Below are 21,463 nucleotides of genomic sequence, written 5' to 3' on the forward strand. Positions count from 1 at the left end.
ACAGACTCTGGCTACCTTTTAACCTTTCCTCATCACTTCCTCTGGTTATAGTTTGATCTGAATTCTTGCAGCAATTGCCTTCTATTGTCTAAAATAGGAGAAGAGAGCCAGCCAGCTCTGGTGATGGTGAGAAACTTACTGTATTCCGCACTCTGCAGCTTTACTTCTTAAATTTGCGATCATTGCTTTGTTTTAAAAGATCCTACTGGTAACTGAGACTTTATTTACACTCTGTAATCTGGACAGCAGCTCTGGTGTGGGTGAGATGTGCTTTTGAGTTAACTCTTGAAATGCCAGCTAGGCAAACCCTGACTTTGATAACAGGATGAAACACAACCTCTAGTAAAGTCCAATCTAAACCTGACTTTCAGTGCTGTACAGCTCACAAGCTAGCCTCTATGGATCAGAAAGCTGCTTGCATTCATTATGGGTAAGGCAGCCAGTAATTCTAACACAGACCTTCTCCACACTTTCTGGACAGTTTCAACTAGTACTAAAAGCATGCCTTGCACAGGATGCCTTTAACATTGATCATTCCCTTGCCTTAGAGGACAAAGAAAATGCCTTCAGGTGTCTCCCATACTTGCACAAAACAGGTCTCAAAAGTTGTGTCTGGACTTTTACTTGTTTCCTAAATAAGGAGTTAGACACTTGTTTTAGAGTGATTTCTGAAAGTATACAAACAGCAGTAAGCAAGCTATTTAAGGGGAAGGGGGGGAAGCATGGCGGTATCAAACAACTCATCAATATTCATTCTGACAGAGGTGATGCAGCAGCATCTCACAGCTGTTTGGCATCATTAAACACTACCCTCACTACACATGTACTGGATGGTGTCAGTCAGGCCTCTTCAAGTGACCAATGCACATAGCAACAGCCAGCTTAGGTTCAAAACCTGGTGTGAAGCCTCTAGCCTTGTCAAGCTGAGAGAGCTTAATACAGAAAATAGACACAGAGTGGGCTGTAAGTTCTACTTCTACTGCTCCTGGGACAATTCTTCTACCATTAAATGTCTGTGTGCATTAATTGCAGTAACGCTTTTTTAAAGTGAGCCCAAATGGAAGAGAATGAGTTTGGGGTGTAGCTGACACTGTTTTCTCTCAGCTCAGCTCCTGGGTATGGCATACCATACAGGAAAGGGCCTAGGCCCATCCCAGTATTCAGTCAGGAACTCTTATGGTTATAGCCCTTTTGTGTAGTGTGAATGTTTCAACAGAAGCTGGTATTGAATCATATGCCATTGTGTGAGTCAGTCTCCCCTGCAGACAGTAAAAAGTGACATACCCAGAAGCCTAAGTCCTCACTGCTTGTAGGACTGCAACATATTCCCCTACTTTTCCCCCCTTGGCACTTGTTACCTAATATTCAGGGCACTTTTATTACTACCATGTGAAAACTATTACAGGACAGACTAGAACGGTGTGCTGCATCCCAGCAAGGCCTGAGGCCATTAGAAGGCAGACTCCACATCCCCCATCTCCACACAGACGGTTTTCAGCTGCGAGTAATACTCCATTGCTGCTTTGCCATTCTCTCTGCCAAACCCTGTGAAGGACAAAACAGCAGATCCAAGGGTGAGATAAATAGGTGTGCTGGCAGTGGATGGAGTTTACTCATCTCCCTGGAACAAATTCTTGTAACCAGCCAAGGGATCAGAACACTAAGCCTCTCCCCAGCCCTGAAGGGAATACAGCAGCATTCCTGCATTAATAGCATTTCAAATTACCCCTACAATAAAGATGAACTGAAGGCAGTTCTGACCTGGGAGCCAAGCTATGTAGTTTAAATTTCCCTTGCTGCTTCTGTTTGCAAATTTATAGCCCACTTGCTAGTCTCTCCATTCACATGTAACTGTGGTACTGGGAAGTCTAGTGCAGAGCCCTCAGAACAGTAGTAACCAGGCACTTTTGGCTTCCCAAGGGCAGAGCAGAGATATCCTATCTACCTCAGCCTATAAGGATGGATACCACTCCATCCTATCACCAACCTTCTTATCTCTGCAGGTTTAGAGAAGAAGCCAAAACAAAGCTCACCTGACATCTTGTATCCTCCAAATGGCAGCTCCACTGGGCTGATGTTGTAGTTATTAATGAAGCACATACCAGCCTGGAGAGCAGCTACCACCCTGTGAGCCCGCTGGATATCCCTGCAGGAGATAGCAGCAGTTCAGCAAGAGCCATCCCTTCTTATGCCAACTCCCCACACCTCTGCACACAGCTCAAGAACTGGGTGCTTGAGTCCCACAGGCAGCCATTTCCTTCCCCATGTCCACACATACCATATAGAGAAGAGAATGCAGATTTAACCCCCAACCAGCATGCAGTGTTTTGGGGTTCTTTACACACAGCACCCAGTCTTTGCTCATGGGTTGTACTTGACCTATAGCCACTAGATGCAGGGCAGCAAGCTGGGGCTACATGGGCCACCTGTCTCCATCCTTTCCACCACAATCAGAGAAACCACCAAGGGCCAGTTCTGGCTCATCATCTGCTCCTCCCTGCCCCACCCCCAAAAGGAAGCAAACCATCTTTGCATGGCAAGGAAAGAGAATACTCAGGCTGAGCAAGGACTGAAGACATTCAAGTGACAGCTGGGAGGTGGGTTGTTACGTTAGGGGCAAACTGGAAGAAACTGCCTTATTACTTACAAGACCTGCACTTTTGCCAAGATACATTTCTTGTTAGACTTGTTTTTTTACACTGCAAATTTTCTGAAGCAGGAGCTCTTCCCTACTGCAGGTTTACAAAATGACTAATAATGGCAGGGCCCCAATCTTGGCTGAACCTTTTAGATTCAATTACAATACAAATGATAGTGCCAGAAAAAATAGGATAAAGCATGAATGGAACTACCATACTGCTCCATGTAGCTATTACAGAAAGCCACTTGTGGCTCAGATTGTGCACTCTAAGTGGAACACCAAGCCCTGAAGGCAATTGATTCAGTAAATGGCTTCCTTTACCATTAGTCCATTTCTACAACTGACACTGCTCCCTATCTGTACCTGGTGAAGACACCACCCGCAAGCCCAAATGGGGTGTTATTGGCTCTCTCTACAGCTTCCTCCTCAGTGTCAAATGGTAGGATGGACATTACAGGTCCAAAGATCTCCTCTTTCACGCATGTCATGTCATCTCTGCAGTTCCCTGCAAAACATTACAGTTCATTAAATTTCAGTGAAAGCATCTGTAGAGGGGAACTCTCTGTACTTAAATACTGCACCACCATAACCTGCTGTGTTGACTGAAGAACTGTTAAGTGACATTCTACTAGCCAAACTAGAAGGTGAGGACCACAATGCAGAGTGGAAAGGGATCATGGTAGGTGCAGTCTTCAGTGCAGTACAAGCATTTGCTTTTGTACCATCCTCTGATCAGTCATTCTGCTAAACACCAAATGAGCAGAAAGGCTGCATCCCTTCTGTCTAGAAAACCACATACCATCCATTGTGTCCTATGAAAGTCCACTCTTGTACTGAACTTTAACATAAAACCATTACCCAGGACAATACTCCCTGCATGTGCAGGGTGGTATTGAAAAGGTATTGGTTTAAGTGTGTGAGAGGCCAAGGGCTAAAGGGGTGTGGGAGGGCACTGCCAACCAGTAACAAGATATATTAACCAAATTGAGGGTTGCAAGCTTGAATGCTGTTCACCTTTATTATGTCCTAACTCTTGGAGGTTTGAGGGGTAAAGATCAATCCTCACCAGACTACACTCTGATTCTGGTTCTGTCCTCATAAGAGGAGGAAAAGGTATATACCCCACTATTCAAAGCCCTCAGCAGCTGTTCATATTTCCAGTTCCTCACTTTAACATTTACCAGGGAACAGTAAGTTAATTGGGTGTTAAAAAATTCTTGAAGCTCTTTGCAAGTAAAATTGGGCAAGTGGATAGTGAAGGCAAGTTAAAAAGGATAGTCTGAATTACCCTCCTCCCTTAAGGTACCACCAGGGACAGCTCAGAGAATCTACTCTGCATGCAGTGGCCAACAATGAAGCAAGATGCTAAGAAGTATAAAGAATCGGATAAGATAATGAAAATACTGCTACATTATATGAAAAGTGTACCCTCCACTAGAGTAGTCAGAACAGGCCACCCCTACACAAAACCAACAGCAGACACAAAGTCTAATTGCATTAGAAAGCAAGAAACTGAGATGAGGGAGCTATTCAGTTAAAAGAGGGGGCAAATAAGAGAAGCAATGAAAAGGTGTACCAAACAAACAGTGAAGAGAAGACTGGGCACTCAGTACCACCAGGGGAGCTTCTCCATTTAAAAAAGAAAAAGGAAAGCAATATTTTTTTTTTAAATATTGTCTGTGATTTGCCTGAAGCACTCACTTTCACTAGACAGGAAAGTAAGATGCTCAAAAATATTCAAAGAACTCAAGAATAAAGAAGAAGTGACCTTTTTTTTGAACAGCCACACTACTTGGCTACATCTTCTCAAGTGGGTATCAACATTCAGGCTTCTAATGTAAAGCAGCCACTAATTGCCCAGATCAGGGTGAAAATGTCACCTTCTGAACGGATTGTCTTGCAGTTGTCCTTTCTGGGGGGTTTATTCATCTCCCTCTGAATCATCAAATACTGTCTATTGTTAGGCACATATACCACTAATTTAATCTGGCATGTTCCTATGCAGCTTGAGTGTTCCAATGGTTATCCTCTTCAGAATATATATGCATTGTATTCAAGGAGTGTAATGCCACTTGTGCTAGGCTAAAGTTAGCTCAGGGTTGTCTACACAAGTACAAGCTGCATCAGTGTGGGCTGCAGAACCCATCCAGGAAGTGGCTTAAATACTCAGAGGTTAGGCTGGGCTGACAGCTACACTGCTACCTGGAAATCAGCTATCAGACTGTTCCAGCTATCACCAGATACACAAGAGATTTGTTAGGATTAACCTATTCATAAAACAGTACCAACAATGAGATGAGAAACCATACCTAGAACACAGGGTTGCATATAGTATCCGTTCTTCAGTTTGGGATCATCTGGAACATACAGATCGCCACCGCATAGCACTTTTGCCCCCTGGAAATAAGCCAAACCAGAAGATAGACAGGCACGTCCAAGAGTCTGCACAGAGCCTTGATGTGCCCGTCAGCCAGCAGCAGCCACAGCCAACACATTCATGTCACTTCATTCACCACTCTCACTTGTATTATTATCCCTGTGCCATGCCTTCATGCTTGCTCAGGACCTGGCCTCCTGATGGGGCATTTAAGAGTGAGGCAAAAGCCAGACTGACTTATAATCTTGGAATCCAACATCCCCATGAGCCTACTGGAGGGACAGAATGGCAAAAAAGTCAAATCTGTTTTGGTAAGAGCTGCACAGTGAAGTTCCTGGTTGTTCAGGAGGCTAACACACCAGAAACTACTCTCCCTACACCCTTTCAGAGCTGCTAGAGACCAGACCATGTCACTCTAGCTACAGAATCAGTAACTTCCCAGGGATAAGGAGGCCTTATTCTGCATAAATGTGGTTTAGCTGTTTCCCATTAAGAGCTTGTTCAGGAGCTTGGGCTCATATTCAGGCCCAAGTTCAGGGCTTTGTATGCAACAGGAGAACAGCACTGATATTGCTAACATGTCTGGTACAGCCAGGAGCTGCAGCCCCTTGTAAATAGGCAGAAAGGCTAATGCAGAGTCCTGAACCTGGCACTTGGCAGGAAGAATGTGTTTCTCACTGCTTTGTTTTGAGAGCTCAGTGAGCTGTAATTCAATCTGCTCACATGATCTGTTACTGGCCTAACATTAAAAAAAGAGAGCTACAGTTAACCTTTAGCCAAGGCCTATCAGACGCCTATGTATAGAAGGCCAAATTTAACCTAATTTCGGTCCATAGTACATATTTAGATAAACTTTTTCAGTCAACCCACAGTAAAAAACTCCCAGTGGGACCCACAGGAAGCCTGCACAAAGATCAAGGGTAGAATCTAGCCTGTATGTAACAATTCCCTGTCTTAACCAACCTCCTGTTCTCCCCATCCAGATTTTACTCATTCTATTCCTCACTCTATTTGTTTAAATACATCATTCATTAAATACCACTAGCAATGACTAACTCAGAGCAAAGAGGCTGGGAACTTCACCACTCCCAGAGGTACTACCTGCTGACTTTGCGATGTGTCACTGTAGCAGTTAGCCTCTCACATCTGAAGAGGTATTTTTTTTTGCAAGCATGAGCACATTTTTTTAAAATAAAATGCCCAGATTCTGCAGCATCTATATATGTCCCATAAATACATCAAACAAGCCTGGAGTTTGAATCTCAGCTTTGTGTGTTAAAATGCAAATTAACCTATGATCCCCTAGCCCTGGGTAGTACTTTGAGATCCTGCATCTCAGAATCACTGTCTAGTCATCATGTCATTTGTCATCCCTAAAGCATGTAGCCCTCTCTTAGGCTCACCAGTGCAGCTACAGCAGAAGAGAGCTTTACCCCATAAGGCATGGGGGAAGGGAGGGGGAAGAAGCATATCACTTGTTTATTACAAGAGTGGCAGAGGAAGGTGGAAGTCCCTCCTCCAAAATGTCAGGACACTAAAACAAATGCCATTCAATCCAAGACAATTTGGTGCTCTCACCTGCTCCTTCGCCTGCTTAATGAATCCCTGGACTCGCTCCAGGTGGGGCTGGCTAATGAGAGCCCCCATCCTTGTGTCTTCCAGAAGTGGGTCTCCAATTTTAATCTTCTGTGTGCGTTTCACCACTTCCTTTGTGAAGGCGTCCAGGATCTCCCTCTGCACAAACACTCGAGTGCCATTGCAACAAACCTGAGTGGGGGAACGTGCAATGCAGCATAAGGTTCTCTGGGGAATCGGAGGGGTGTAAAACATACTACAACCCTCCTATACAGCATGTTATCCCATGCACCTGACAAGCACAAGCCACCATCTGTGTCATTTAGATTGGTATCTTCTAGAAATGGAATATGGTAACTGGTTGCTAAAATTACTAATGTGGCTACTAAGTTAAAAAACACCCCAACTATCTTTCCCTACCCATACTGGGAGGAATCTGAAAGATTTGGGCTTCTTCCCCTGCTGGCTCACCCTTGTACAGCCCAGAAGTAAAACTGCAGTTTCCTGTCAGTGTGACTGATTACAGAGGTTGTAACAGCCCTGGAACCCTCCCAACTCTGGGGCTGTCCCTATTGTCTCCATTCACTTTCTTACCACAAAGCATATTGCAAGCAAGGATTTTTAGTAGTCTTAGCACCATCAAGTGGTGAAGGCCTATACAGCCAAAAGCATGAGATATAACCCAAGCTGGCTGTTCAAACCCCAGACTTGCCATCAAGAGACACCACAGCGATTTAGTAATTATCCAGCCAGGAGCTACAGAAAGCCAACATGCTCCTGGAGCCTGTGTCAGACAGGGTGTAAAGTAAATCTTACAGAATCTGGCAGGAGGTCAGCAAGAAAAGCCTTGCAGTACTGCAGATTTGCTACAGCAGACTTGAAGGATAACAGAATTTAAAAAGACTGCAAGGGGGAGCCAGAGCAATCTGCCCTGACTGCCCCACTATGGCTCAGACCCCAAGGGGCAAAGAGTGGGAATGGCTGGTCTATGTAAGATACCAGCCAGCAGATGAGCCTACAGTGATATCAGCTCCACCACTGAGAAGCACAGTTTCTGTGGGCAACTGACTGTGGAACTGAAAGGTGTCATGGAAGCAAGCATTCCTCCCCAAATTTTGCCTTCTAGCATTATTTTCACCACTAGCAGGACTCATGTGATATGCCACCAGTAACAGGGTGGCTCTCTTGAGACCCAGTGAATAGCTTCACAGGCATGTTTCATCACATGTGCTGCTGTCTAAGGCAGGTTCCTTGTTACAGGAAAAGAGAGTAAAAATAACTTGAAAATGTAATGGCATTGTCCACAGGGACATTATCTGTAGGATGGGGATAAGAATGGGAAAAATCTAACTCCTCAATCTTTTCTGCCTACTCCCCTCCCTAAAGCTTATCCCATGAGTAGGAAATGAACAGGTGATTGTTCCCACCCCCACAGAGGCACGCACCTCACCCTGGGTGAGGAAGTTGGCCATGAGAGCTCCTTTCACGGCATTCTCCAAGACACAATCAGAGAAGATGATGAGGGGCGATTTGCCCCCCAGCTCCAGTGTGACTGGTTTGATTCCTTTGGCTGACATCTCCATGATCTGACACAAAGGAGAGAAGGAAAGGACAAGATAATGAGGAATGGACAAAGGGCTACAACAGGGGGGGCCAAGCAAACCCACAAACACCCACCTCTGAGAACAGGGTACAGGTTGAGCAAGGAGGAACTCCTCTCCTGTCCCCCCTTTTTAGAGAAGGGGTGAGGGACAAGACTTGGCCCCACACACAAGCCCTTTCCAACAGAAATAAGTCATTCAGAAAGCTGGATATTGCTTTTCTGGACTTCTGTTCATTCCAGCCTGGGCACATTTCCAGGATACTTTCTGTAGATTAAAATGGCAGAAAAATCCCTGAAGAACCAGGCTTCCTGGAAATCTTCCATGCTGTAAGTTAAAACACACTTAAAACTAATGAACTAGTCAGGAAGGATCCAGGCACACAACAGCAGCCAGAACTGCACATACAGGGGCATCGCTAGCCCAGCGTTTACGGTGATGCACTAGTACATAAATGTGGCAATATCCATAATACCAAAAGCAGCAACCACATCTGTACTGAGCTAGTGTACCCCCCAACTACCCTCAACTTCTTGGGTCACCACCTGATGAGAGAATGGATTTTTTTAGAGAAACCAGCAAGACATGAGGGGGGCAGGGAAAAAAGGGAGGGTTGTAAGAAGCAGATGTGTTTAGTTCTGGCAGGCAGTAACTGTAAACCAAGGGTATGAGTGAGGTCCCCATCTGCCACCAGAGGAAATGGGACTACTTGGGTATCCCACACTAATGGGGGGAAAAGAAAATCCTCAAGTCCCAGACTAACATACCCAAGGTAAAGATTTCCAAAAGCCCCAGAGTGATTAGTATGGCTGTATGAATTCACTGAAATAGCCCTTCTTTGCTGATCTGTGAGATCAGAGATTTTTGCATTTTCCACAAAAACCATTTAAAGTTTCCTAACCAGCTTTAACGTGCACATGGGGAGGGGGGGGCTAGGGGAGGGGCGGTGGACATGTGTTGAAGAGTAGGAACAGCTATCAATTTCTCCTCCTCAGCTACATGGAGGTGGGGGGAAGAAGAGAGATTTAATTCAAGTTTGGGGCTGACTGAGGGAGCCTTATTAAATTTCCAGGAATATCCAGATTTATCCATTAGCTACACTCTACGCAAGGACAGGAAGACTTACCCTCTTCAACCTGTGAGCACACCCTTGAAGAGTTATTGCCTAAAACCAGCCCCAAATGCTGAAGACTCAGCACAGCCTTTTACATAACAGTTTTGTGTCCTAAGAGTAGCTTCATGTCATGCCCCTTCCATGTCTTTGGCAGTGGGCTTATGCAAAACCGTGCAGGAAGATTTGACCTGAAGAGCATCATCCGACATTAGAGGCACAATTATAAGCCTCTTACCCTCCTCTAGTGCTGAAGGGTCTTTACCTTGATGCCTGTTGGCACACTCCCAGTGAAAGAAACCTTGGCCACATCTGGGTGATGGCACAGAAACTGGCCGGTGGCAGCTCCACCTTGCACCACATTGAACAATCCTTTGGGCACACCAGCTTTGCTGAAGATCTCTGCCAACATCACCACTGATATGGGGGTGAGGGGAGAGGGCTTGTAGATCATGGCATTACCTACAAGAATCCAAAAAAAAAACAGGAGGGGGGAGATTAAAACTTGAAAAGCTTGGAAGGTAGGAAGGGAAAATTATTTAGACAGATCACCCACATGGAAGAAGAAAAGAGCTTGATCTCAATAAGCATCTAGAAAGGGCAGGGGCAGGATCCAAATCAAAGACTTGAAGTAACCAATTGACATGGCGGCCAATGCCGACTGCATCATTCTCAGCAGTGACCCTGTACCAGTATGGTACCTGGTACTAGAAAACAATCCAAGAAGGAACTGGGGCAAAGATTTTGCATTGATTTCTTCCTTTTCTGTACACTACTGTTTAGCATGACCTCTTACTTGCTTGGTCTGAGGCAACAGCATTTCTTCCTGTCACAGTTCTGCCTCAGCTCCCATTTACTGACTTTCATGTCCTTTTCTTGGTTTCTTCCTCTCCATGCCACAATCACAGTCTTCAATCCCTGCCTAGGAGCCCATCAGTTTCTTTACTAGCCACCAAGTGCACTCCTAGTCCATAAACACTTATCCCCAATCTTTCCTTCCCCTTATGATCCCTCACTCCTCAAAAACCTAAACACACAGGGTGGGGGTCTCTATTACCGCATGCCAAGGCTGGGGCAGACTTCCAACAAGCAATCTGAAAGGGGTAGTTCCAGGCTCCAATCCCAACGCACACCCCAAGTGGCTCTCTTCTAGTGTAAGCAAAGGACCCTCCAGGAAGCTGGACATGCTGACCTGAGCAGGAGAATGAAAACAGAAAATTAGAGCAGCATGAAGCACAACACCTTGCAGCTCCATCAGGCAGCGCCTGGTGCAATGTCCTATATCCTTGTTAATATATCTCCTACCCCCTGCTTACTGAAGGTGCACACTGAAGATGCACCTTTTTCAGTCACAGATTGGACCATCACCAATAAAAGGAAAATTAAAGTTACCAGCCATTGGCTTTTTTTGGCCAAATGTCAGATAAATGCTGTGTGCATGTGTGCAGCTGTACCACAAATGCAGCCTGGTAGCCTGAAGAGCAGCCTCCTGCTGGTAAATATGTAGGAGGGAAGGGGCATGGGAAGGCAGGTCGAGACCCCCATGGTGAGGGAGGGAGAGAGTGGGCCAGGGGCAGGCACTGCCTAACCAGGGCAGTGAATGCAACCACAGGGCAAGGTGTGGGACAGCTGCTGCAGTGTAGGGAGGGGGGTGGCTCCCCACCGCTGTGTGCAGCCCCAGGGGAGACATGGGGGGGGGTACGTGCCCCCCAGATTTGTGCGTGGGGCAAAGGCAGGCTGCTCTCTGCTGGCTCAGGGCCAGGGGCTGAGCCAGCCTCTTCCCAGCAGGGGGCTGGGCCAGGGCTTTGCTCAGAGCAGGAAGGGGCCAGGTAGGCTCAGCTGCACAAGATGAGCAGCGGTGGTGGCAGCAGCAGCAGTGAGGAAGCTTGGGAGCCTATGGCCACCCCAAAATTACCCGTAACCCCCCCAGAGCCACCCTGCACAGCTGAACCCACCCCACCTCTGCGTGACCTGAGTGCAGGCCTGGCCCAGTCCCCCCAGGCAGGAAAAGACTGGTGCAGCCCCTGTCCCCAAGCCCACAGCCCACCCTTGCCCCATGCACAAATCAGGGGTGGCACATGCCCCCCTTGCCTCAACTTAGGGGTGCATGCAGAGGCAGGGAACTGCCCCACCCAGGGTGACCAGCTGCCCGCAGCTCCATTCTGGCCCTAAGGTTGCATTCACTGCCTTGGCTGAGCAGCACCTGCCCCTACCCCACTCCCTCCCTCACTGTGGGGGCCTCTATCCGCCCCACTCCCATGCCCCTTCCTCCCCGTAGACTTACCAGCAGGATGCCGCTCTCCAAGCTGCTGGGCTGCATATCTGTAGATCGGCTATTAAATTGGGATTGGCCAATATGGCTGGTAAATGATCAGCCATCAGTATCAGTCAAGAAAATCTTTATTGGTGCACCCCTAGTACACACAAGTTACTAGAGACCGCTAGCCTCACAAAGGGATTTCTCAAAACAGTCCAAGTACCTGAGTCAAGAGCAACTCTATTTTTTAGTGAACTCAGAGGGTGAAAGCTCCACAGTGCCATGAAAAACAGCAAGGGATTCGTACACAGAAGACTAATACTGAAGACATACTTCACCAGGTACCTAGAACTCCAAGGAATTTGACTGGACTTAGTTATAGAAGCACAGGAATGGCAGTGCCCTCCTAGTCATCAAACCCAGTCCCCTGCTGTCAGAGGCCCTATATCATATAGCCCCTTTCACAACTCACTCCCTTCTATCATGCCAGCAATGACAGTATGGTCTTCTAATGAAGACAGTGAATCCAGATTTCCTGGGACCATCTCATTTCCACCTCTGCCAGAAAACCCTGTCCTTCTTCTGCAGGGAGCCCTCATTCTCCTCTGCTTTCATTCTCCCTCTGTAGAGAAGGGGAAGACTCCCTTTCCCACTCTTCTTTATTTAGATTAAGCTCCTCACAGCAGGACCTGACTAGGAAAGAGAGCAAGAGCATGTGCACGCATGTGTAGCTCTTCATATAATAGTGCCCTGATCTCAGCTGGGACCTCTACACTTGAACAGTGATCACTTTCATCTGATACCTGCTCTTCCCCAGTTTCTTCTTTGTCCAGCTCTGTATTTAAGACTCTGTGGCAAAGCCTAGGTCAGTAGAGCTCAACAAGTAACACCACTAGCTCAAACCAATTTCTTCTATAACACTACAGCATCTCTGGGACAAGGTAACCTAGTTCAAGTTCAAGCCTCTGTAATGGAGCCATCGGATTAGATTAGTACAGATTCACAACCCTGTTCAATTCTTGCCCAACACCCTTGAGACACTTAAGAAAAATCTCTGCTGTACTGCCAATCTGATCTCAAACCACAAATGTCCTAGGTGAGACTCTATAAGGACGCAGGCCACTGCCCCAGGGTATTCAACACAAGTCCAGAACTCGAGACGGAGGGTGAAGATCCATTCTGTTAATCATTCTGAAAAAATCCAGCTACAGGCAAACAGACTCTCACTTAGTTATCAATCAGGAGAAAGCCCCAGTTCTGGGAGTTACATGCATCTAAGGAGTTGGAACAAAAGGGAACAGAGTAGTGGTTTCTGTAGATGGGCTTGCCTGATAAGATCTCAAGGCTGGGTCGACTTGAGTAATTCTGTCCAACAGTATAAACCAGATAGGTTCCAGATAAAAACCCTGTAATGCAGAGCTGCTGTCTTTGAAAAACTGTGAAACACCCAAGTGAAGTAACATAATCCTGACATTGACTATCTCGTTAGACAACATTCAGCACTGACCAGGACAGCTAAATCCAGCACTGAGCCAACCACAAGATACTTGTTCCAATGGGGCGCCATGACTACATACAAGGCACAACAGGCTTTTATGCCCAGAACACTGGAAATTACATGGATAATGCTTCAAGTGCAAAAAAAAAAAAAAAAAAGAGATGCCTTTGACCTTGCTGTCAAAAGTCTTTCTGGGTGGAAATTAAAAGATCTCCAGCACTTAGAAAGACAAGAAAAAGAAAGAAACTGCCCCAGCAGTAGCCCATAACCCTAGCAGCATAGCCAATTGTTTCTCCCACAGTGCAACAGAGAAGCACACATACAAGGTCTTGCTACATGTTGAGTCAGCATCTTGCCCATCTGGTCACTATTTCATGGGTCAAATTCTGCTCCAAACTAAATCAGAGGCAGTCCTAATTGAATCCATGTAGTCAAACACATTTTAAGTGGAACACAGCTGTGGCTCCTCCACCATGTCTAACAACCACCATAGGACATTGCAATATCCTGGATAAGAAATCAAAATTCTATTCCAGTCAAATAGTCCAAGACTTTCTAACAGGCCAAAGATTTATTAGGAAGTAACTCAATAGGTCCCTGGTATACTACAGTGACAATTCCCAGTTATGGAAAATGAACAAGGCTCCACTAAATAACAACTAGTACAGCTCTCACCTGCTAGAGACCCTGCCAGCCCTGCATAATACTCCAGGGACTGCCAAGATATATCAATGTCCACTCTGGCTTCAAAGATGGATTTCCCATTGTTGATGGTTTCCATCTTGGCAATTTCATCCCTCTGTTCCTGTAGGTAGAGCAAAGAAATAACATATCAGAGATACAGTGATGCCACCTAGCATGCTAGCTGCTTTTCAAAATGGATGAAGACAATCTTTGCCATCAATAACGCCTATTCTCATCTACAACATGAGCTTTCTAACCAGAAAACTGCTGATGTCTGCCAACATTTTATTCTTGCTTCACACTTCACACTCTGCAGGAGCAGAGGGAGCAGGGTGCACGTGTGCCACACGTATACCACACATGTACCCATCTTACCTCGGTAGTGAAGGCAGCAGCTGTGGAGGAGATGGTGGCAGGGGCAGCAACAGCTGATTTTCTCCTAAGCTAAGTAGGGCAGAGGGTACAGCGCAGCTGAGGTGGATCCAGAGGGGAAGCCCTCCAGAGCCCTCTTAGCTCGCCCAACAGGGAGCCGCGCTCCTGAGCCACATGCGGGCAGCACACGCGAACACTGCATACAAACAGGCGTGCTCTGTAAGGGCGCGCTGGTGTTTGCGCCGGCATTCGCATAAGGCGGGTGTGAGGTAGCTGCCCAGAGCGGCACCTCCAGCAAGCAAAAGCAATAGGCACAGCGCTGCAGACATGGTGCAGATGTGGAGCGCACCTGCCAGGGGCTCTGCCGCCTGTCATGGGCTCTGAGACCTCCACCCAGACAGAGCTCATGGTGGGGTTGGTGGCCCCTTGCCCCCGTCTGTGGGGGGGTGCTCAGTGGGGTCCGGGGGCAGGAGCTCGGGTTAGGGGCATCACGGAGAGGATCCCGGCCTACATCCGACCTACAGACCAGTACCCCACAGCTGTCATCCACGTGGGGATGAATGATGCGGCCGGGGCAACCCTGACCTCATTATGAAGGATTTCAAGGCTCTGGGGGACAAGCTTAAGAAGACGGGGGCGCAGGTGGTATTCTCCTCTCTTCTTCCAGTGAGTAGGTGGGGACGGCGACACGGGGCCTGCATTGGTGAGGTCAACTGGTGCTTATGCAGTTTGCTGCCAGACAGGCCTTGGGTTCCTTAATAATGACCCATGCTTTTGGGCGGGGGTCTTGCTGGGGTGGGATGGGCTTCACCTCTCTCCTAAAGGCAAGTGTATCTTCTCTTCCAGGTTGGCTGATCTTGTACAGCGAGCTTTAAACTAGCCTCGTAGGGGGAGGGGGCAGCAAGAAGACAAGGAGACACCACCCGAGCAAGATAGGTGACAAATGCAAGGAGTGCCCAGATAAGAAACAGGGGTCCGGACAGTCTCCTAAATCTGGGGGTGGCACACGCAGCTAGGCAAGGCCTTAAGTGTCTATATACCAATGCTCATAGTATGGGGAATAAACAGGAAGAACTCGCCCTCAGAATAGCCAGTTCAGACCCAGACATAATAGGGCTTACAGAAACATGGTGGGATTCATCCCATGACTGGGCAGTTAGCATTAGGGGCTATAGGCTTTACAGGCAGGATAGAGAAGGAAGGAAAGGTGGGCGGGTGTGGTACTTTATGTCAAGGAGCAATACACATCCTCTGCCAGCAGAATGGGGTCAGAGGAGGCGCAAGCTGAAGTGCTCCGGGTCAAGATACAAGGGATCCGTGGGGAGATGGGAGTCTACTACAGACCCCCCAACCAAGGGGAGGGGCTGGACAGGGAATTTTCAGGTCAGCTCGCAGAGGCACTTAAGGCAAAGGATGTAGTTATCATGGGTGATTTAAATTACCCGGACATCTGCTGGGAGGAACAGTCAGCCAGGTCGGACCGTTCCAGGAGGTTTCTGGCCGAGATACAGGACCTCCACTTAATTCAGAAGGTGCACAGTCCCACCAGAGGAAATGCCCTGTTGGACCTGGTCCTCGCCACAGGCGACGACCTGGTAAGGGGCCTCCAGGTCCTTGACCACCTGGGGGACAGCGATCATCGCTTGCTGGAATTCACCATCCAGCGCAGGGTGTTAAGGGCCTGCAGCAAGGCAGTAGCCCTAGACTTCAAGGAGGGCCAACTTCAATGAGTTGAGATTAGTGGGAGAGGCACTGGGGTTCAAGAACAGGGGAACTCAGTGCCCAAGGTGAGTGGTCATTCCTTAAGGAGACAATACTCGGGGCCCAAGGGGTGACCTTCCCAACAAGAAGCAAGGGGGGCAGGAGTGCTCGAAAGCCCCCCTGGCTCACCAAGGGTGTCTGGGAATGCCTGATTGCCGGAAAGGAGGTGTACAACCGGTGGAAGGGGGGTGCTCTCTCCAAAGAGGAGTATACCTCCTCTGCTCGGGCCTGTAAGAAAAGCTAAGGCGGACATAGAGCTAGGACTAGCGTCCAAGATCAAAGATAATAAAAAGTCCTTTTTCAAATATATAGGGAGGATGAAGAAGGCACCGGGAAACGTGGGGCCCCTGCAAGATTCTCTGAGCAATCTGGTGGTTGCGCCAGGGGTGAAAGCAGACCTCTTTAACCAATTCTTCACCTCCGTTTTCTTGTGCAGGGACCAGGACTTCCCCACCGTGATGCAAGACGGACTTAAGGGGAACGCCTCCAGACCTCAGGTTGGGAAGGACCAGGTTAGAGAGCTTCTGGAGGGGCTGGACGTGTTCAAATCAGCAGGTCCAGATGCTCTCCACCCCCAGGGTGTTGAGGGAGCTAGCAGGGGTTATTGCAAGGCCTTTGGCATGGCTTTACGAGCGCTCATGGTGCTCGGGCCAGGTGCCAGATGATTGGAAGATAGTCAACATGGTCCCCATCTTTAAAAAAGGGAGGAGGGAGGACCCGGGCAACTATAGGCCCATCAGTCTTACCTCAATCCTAGGGAAACTCTTTGAGAAGACCATCAAGGAGTACATTGGCGATGGGCCGGCTTCAGGGATGCTCAAGGGCAACCAGCACAGTTTCATTAGGGGCAGGTCATGTCAGACCAACCTGACTGCCTTTATGATCAGGTCACAAAAGCACTGGATGCAGGTGTCACTGTGGATGTAGTCTTCCTGGACTTCAGCAAGGCCTTTGACACTGTCTCCCACCCCATCCTCATTAAAAAACTATGCAGCTGTGGCATCGATGCCTACACAGTCAGATGGACTGCAGACTGGCTGAAGGGTCCTACTCAGAGGGTGGTGGTGGACGGGTCATATTTGACCTGGGGGGAAGTAGGCAGCAGTAACCAGCAGCACACTTATAAGATAGGAAACTCCCTTCTTGAGAGCACGGAGGCAGAAAAGGATCTTGAAGTCATTACTGACTCTGAGATGAACACGGGCCGACAATGTGAGGTCACGGTTGGCAGGGCTAACTGGACCTTGTCGTGCATCCATAGGTGCATCTCAAGTAGGGCCAAGGAGGTGATCCTCCCCCTCTATGCGACACCAGTCAGGCCACAGCTGGAGTACTGCGTCCAGTTCTGTGCGTCCCACTTCAGGAGGGATGTGGATAACGCTGAGAGGGTCCAGAGGAGGGCCACCCGCATGATCTGGGGACAACAGGGCAGACCCTACAATGAAAGACTGCGGGACCTAAACCTGTTCAGCCTTCACAAGAGAAGGCTGAGGGGGGACCTGGTGACCATCTATAAACTCACTAGGGGGGACCAGAAGGGTTTGGGAGAGACCTCGTTTCCCCTAGCGCCCCCTGGCATAACAAGGAATAACAGCCACAAGTTGTTGGAGAGTAGGTTTAGATTAGACATCCGTAAGAACTACTACACCGTCAGGAAAGCTGGGATCTGGAACCAACTTCCAAGAGAAGTGGTGCTGGCTCCTACCCTGGGGGTCTTTAAGAAGAGGCTTGATGCCTACCTGCCTGGAGTCATTTGAGCCCAGTTTTTCTCCTGCCCAGGGAGGGGGTCCGACTTAAAGATCTACAAGATCCCTTCTGACCCTAGTTCTGCTTTTGTTAAAATTTGTCTATTATTAAAATTAGTTATAAGTGAGAGTAAATAAGTATTAATGAAGTTCAGAAAACTGGGAGAAATTGCAAACAGTAAGAACATAACAAACACAGAAGGGACCTAAAGTAACTAGAAATATGGAAAAAATAAATAATTAGGTTCAGCTGGAGCTTATCAGCCTGTCCTGAAAACAGAATTATGATTTTAGTATAAGGGTAAGGTAACTGGACTATGAAGAGGAAAAGAAAAGAAACGAGCCTAAAAAACAAATCAAATAGACTTTTCTGTTCCAAAGACCTCATGTTTTCCCCCAGTATGAGTCACAGTTTACTACATTCCAATCAGAGGTTACTGTACTCCACAGCTATGAAGCAAGTATAGGGCCATTTAAATTCGAAGTTGCGTAGTTATGCAACTTAAGTTTTAAAATAACACGGATACCAGCCTCATTTCTTGACCTGAGGGAACTAGAAATTTGGGACCTGTGATGTTTCACCTCCAGTAAGCTTATGTGAATTGTTACACTGGCAAGCAAAATTAAACATGTTATACATTTAAGCAGCAGTACAGAGATAACCAACGTGACCCCAAAACCTAAACTCAGGGCCAGGACACAAAACATGTTAACATTAATTTAACTTATGCCACTTTGGTAAGCCAATGTAAATTACATTAACGTGCAGAGCAGACAGACAACTAGCTCACCCCAGTACGTACTAGAAGAGCAACCTTCCCACCATGTGGCTGGAAAGGCAGTAATAACAGCTAAAACACCTCTTCTCCAAATAGAAGATGACTCCAGGCACCTACAATAGTATAAGTTACACGGGATAGACACGTTTAAAAAAATAAATAAATAAAGGAGGGGAGGGGAGGGACTCTAAACAAATCAGGAGCATGAACCTATATCACTGGAAGGAACAAGGCTGCTGCCATTTATATGATAAGACTGGATGTCCTTCCTGAGCAATTCCAGGTTCAAAGATGACTTTAAAATGCATGGAGTATTAAAGAAAGATCACCATCAGACTCTGCTAATATGCTGTGCAGCATTCAAGGAGTAGCTCAGAAAAATATTCAAGGACAAGACCAGACCAGACCAGAAGCTAGATCCACTACATACCCGGATAATCCTGGCCGCCTCCAGCAATACTCTGCTCCGTTCCATGCCCGATTTCTGACTCCATATTTTAAAGGCAGCTTTTGCGCTCTGCACAGCCAAATCCACCTCCTTCTCTCCAGAGCAGAGAAACTTACCTATCACACGACCTAGGAGGAAAAGGAGAAATTCATGGGGAGGGGGGTTTCTCTCTCCAAGATTACTTACCAGGACATCTGCCAAACAGTTTCATTATCAGCAAGTATTTAAAAGTATAAACAAGCTTCATAGTTTAGAGCCTTTGAGAGTTAATTTTGTCTCTGACTACTTCTGCATATACCTTTATGATTTGAGAAACAGAGACTATTATGCCATAGCGTAACCTCCTAAATAAAATAAGACCACAGAACTCCACCCAAACATTCTGGCATCAGGTGCAGCAACCCCTGGTTGAACTACAGCCTCCCTTTCAGAGTGGCATCCAATCTCAATTCAGAGATTCTGAGCAATGAAGAATCTGGTCTATTCTGGCAGTGTTCATCTTGTTATGAAGTTAAGTTTGTTAAGTTTCAAGCACCAGCCACAGGATCTTATTAAAAATATTTATCTGCAAATGATCTTCCTCATACTGATTCTGCAGGACTGCAGGTAACTTTTTTGGTTGCTGTTTTGGAGATGCTGGACTTATTTAAATGGTGGGATTATAAAAAGTTATAGCTTTTAATAAACCTTTTGAAACAGCCCCATACCAACACCAGAGACTGGTACTGGCAGTGACTTTTACTGTTCCCAAACCCAGACCTGACAAAGTTCTGCGCTGATTTGCTTTCGCGGTCCTTCGGCTTACAAGACTGTTGCTGGAGAGGTTGGTACTAGTAAGGATTGTACCTACCATTCTTGATAGTGATCTCAAGCGCTATCTATTAACAATCTTACATTGCCAGAGGTGCTGCCTCTGCATGCATCCATTCTGCTATTAGTGCAAAGTGTTATCTGCTAAGGTCATACATGGCTAGTGACGTTAAGTGCCCAAGCTGAGCTACCTTTGAGAGACGAGGGTCTATTCCAGGCGCTGGGGACACTGAAGAAGTTTTTCCTTCTACAAATTTGTATTTCCAAAATTCATCAACAATTCAAAGGGGTCTACAAAAGGGAAACGGGTGATAACCGGCTCTCAAGCCTTTCGGCGGACGGCGCCCTTCACGAGAGGGAAGAGCCCCCCGGGGAGGCTGCAGCTCTTCGCCCTCGCGCCCTCGGCTGCGGAGCGCCCCGCCGGCGGCGCCGGAGCCTTGTGCCCCGGGGCGGCGCTGCCGCGGGCAGGGAGCGGGAGCGGGAGCGGGCCCGGGCGGTACCTGTGGCCGGCTCGTGCACCTCCTCGCTGGGGCCGCCGTCGGCGGGCTGCACGCGGGCCCCCGCGCGGTAGTTGAGGGGCTGCTGCAGGCTGAAGGTGCCCGTGGCGCTGCTCATGGCGGCGGCGGCGGGCAGGAGGCCGGGACGGAGGCCGGGCAGCAGGGCCCGCGGGAACATAAGGGAAGCGGAGGCGGGCGCAGGAGGGCGGCGGCGCAACGCAGCTCACACGGGCCGCCCCTTCCCTCGGCCCCTTGCCCCGGGCCGCGGCCGCGCCTGCGTGGCAGAGACCAGCCTGCCCCCGGGACGGGTGAAACCGCAGGGGGGACCCAGAGCCCTACGGACTCGTGGCCTCCCTGGGAGGCCTTGCATGTGTATCTCGCCCCACTCCCCAGTCAATCACGCAGTGCATGTAGACAGGCTACCATGTGCAACGCAGAACGACGGCCCGGCTACCCAGAGCCAGCCGGCCAACAAGTGCTGTTTTGGTTTTTTTTTTGGTAACATTTGTTAGAAAACAGGCAATATCAAACAGATTTAAAAAGGACCCCACTTGAGGCCTCACAAACGGCCAACAAGTGCGTGCTGGAAGACAGACGTGCAGCAACTCAAGCGCAGGTTTCTAGCCCACTGCCACGTGAAAGGGCAGCTGGGCCCACTCTCGCTCCCAAAGGCAAGCTCAGTTTGGCCCGACTGCGCGCTGTCACTGGAGGGTGCAGGTTTCTTCCTGTACAGTGCTCCCTGATTCTCACATGAAACTCCAGAACTGCCATTTACTGGGTCAGACCATTGGACCATCTTCTCCACATGGACATGGTTCATTTCATGGACACCCTTGATATTTGCCCCTTCTGTGCACAGTGGGAGATGTGGGCGCACACTCACTTGGAGGGCACCGACCTGCAGCCCTTTCACTGCCTCTGCCGGAGCTTTCCGCTGAGGTTCTGGCTGCATCACTTCCTCCAACTTTTCATTTATGCACTTCCCATCCATAGCCCCACCAAGTCCGCAGACCTCCTGGTCAACATCCTTTTGACCCTATCCAAGTTAGCAATCTATCCGAGCAGCAAGAAGGCTCTGGTTTGGGGGACTCTCAGGGACTGCAGGGCTGTTTTTCTGTCCCTGGTCCATTCACTGGGCAGTGTCCACTGGCTCCTTTGACTCATTTAAGAGCCAAGGGGCACTGTCCTATGTGATCTTTTTGATGTCCCCCCTTGGAGCACTTGTTTTAAACCTTTGACCTTCACTCCCATTCCTCTTTTGTCTTTTGTTTACCTTAAGTGATCAGTGATGGGTCCTTAGTGGCTCC

General features: G+C 48.1%; 1 protein-coding gene across 1 annotated transcript; it reads right to left on the reverse strand.

The window, feature by feature from the left end:
• Nucleotides 1-1,359: 1,359 nt before the first annotated feature.
• Nucleotides 1,360-20,417, reverse strand: ALDH9A1 (aldehyde dehydrogenase 9 family member A1). The gene is made up of 11 exons (XM_090046844.1): nucleotides 20,160-20,417; nucleotides 18,832-18,977; nucleotides 13,736-13,865; nucleotides 10,363-10,497; nucleotides 9,571-9,767; nucleotides 8,039-8,179; nucleotides 6,597-6,785; nucleotides 4,951-5,038; nucleotides 3,005-3,146; nucleotides 2,034-2,146; nucleotides 1,360-1,545 (listed from the first exon to the last, which is right to left on the reverse strand). Exons 1-11 carry the CDS (start codon nucleotides 20,332-20,334, stop codon nucleotides 1,451-1,453), a joined length of 1,551 nt encoding a protein of 516 aa, XP_089902970.1. The 5' UTR covers nucleotides 20,335-20,417; the 3' UTR covers nucleotides 1,360-1,450.
• Between the last annotated feature and the right edge of the window lie 1,046 nt (nucleotides 20,418-21,463).

Source organism: Crocodylus siamensis, chromosome 5 (assembly GCF_052110815.1).
Source record: "Crocodylus siamensis isolate JL-2025a chromosome 5, ASM5211081v1, whole genome shotgun sequence".
NCBI lineage: Eukaryota > Metazoa > Chordata > Crocodylia > Crocodylidae > Crocodylus > Crocodylus siamensis.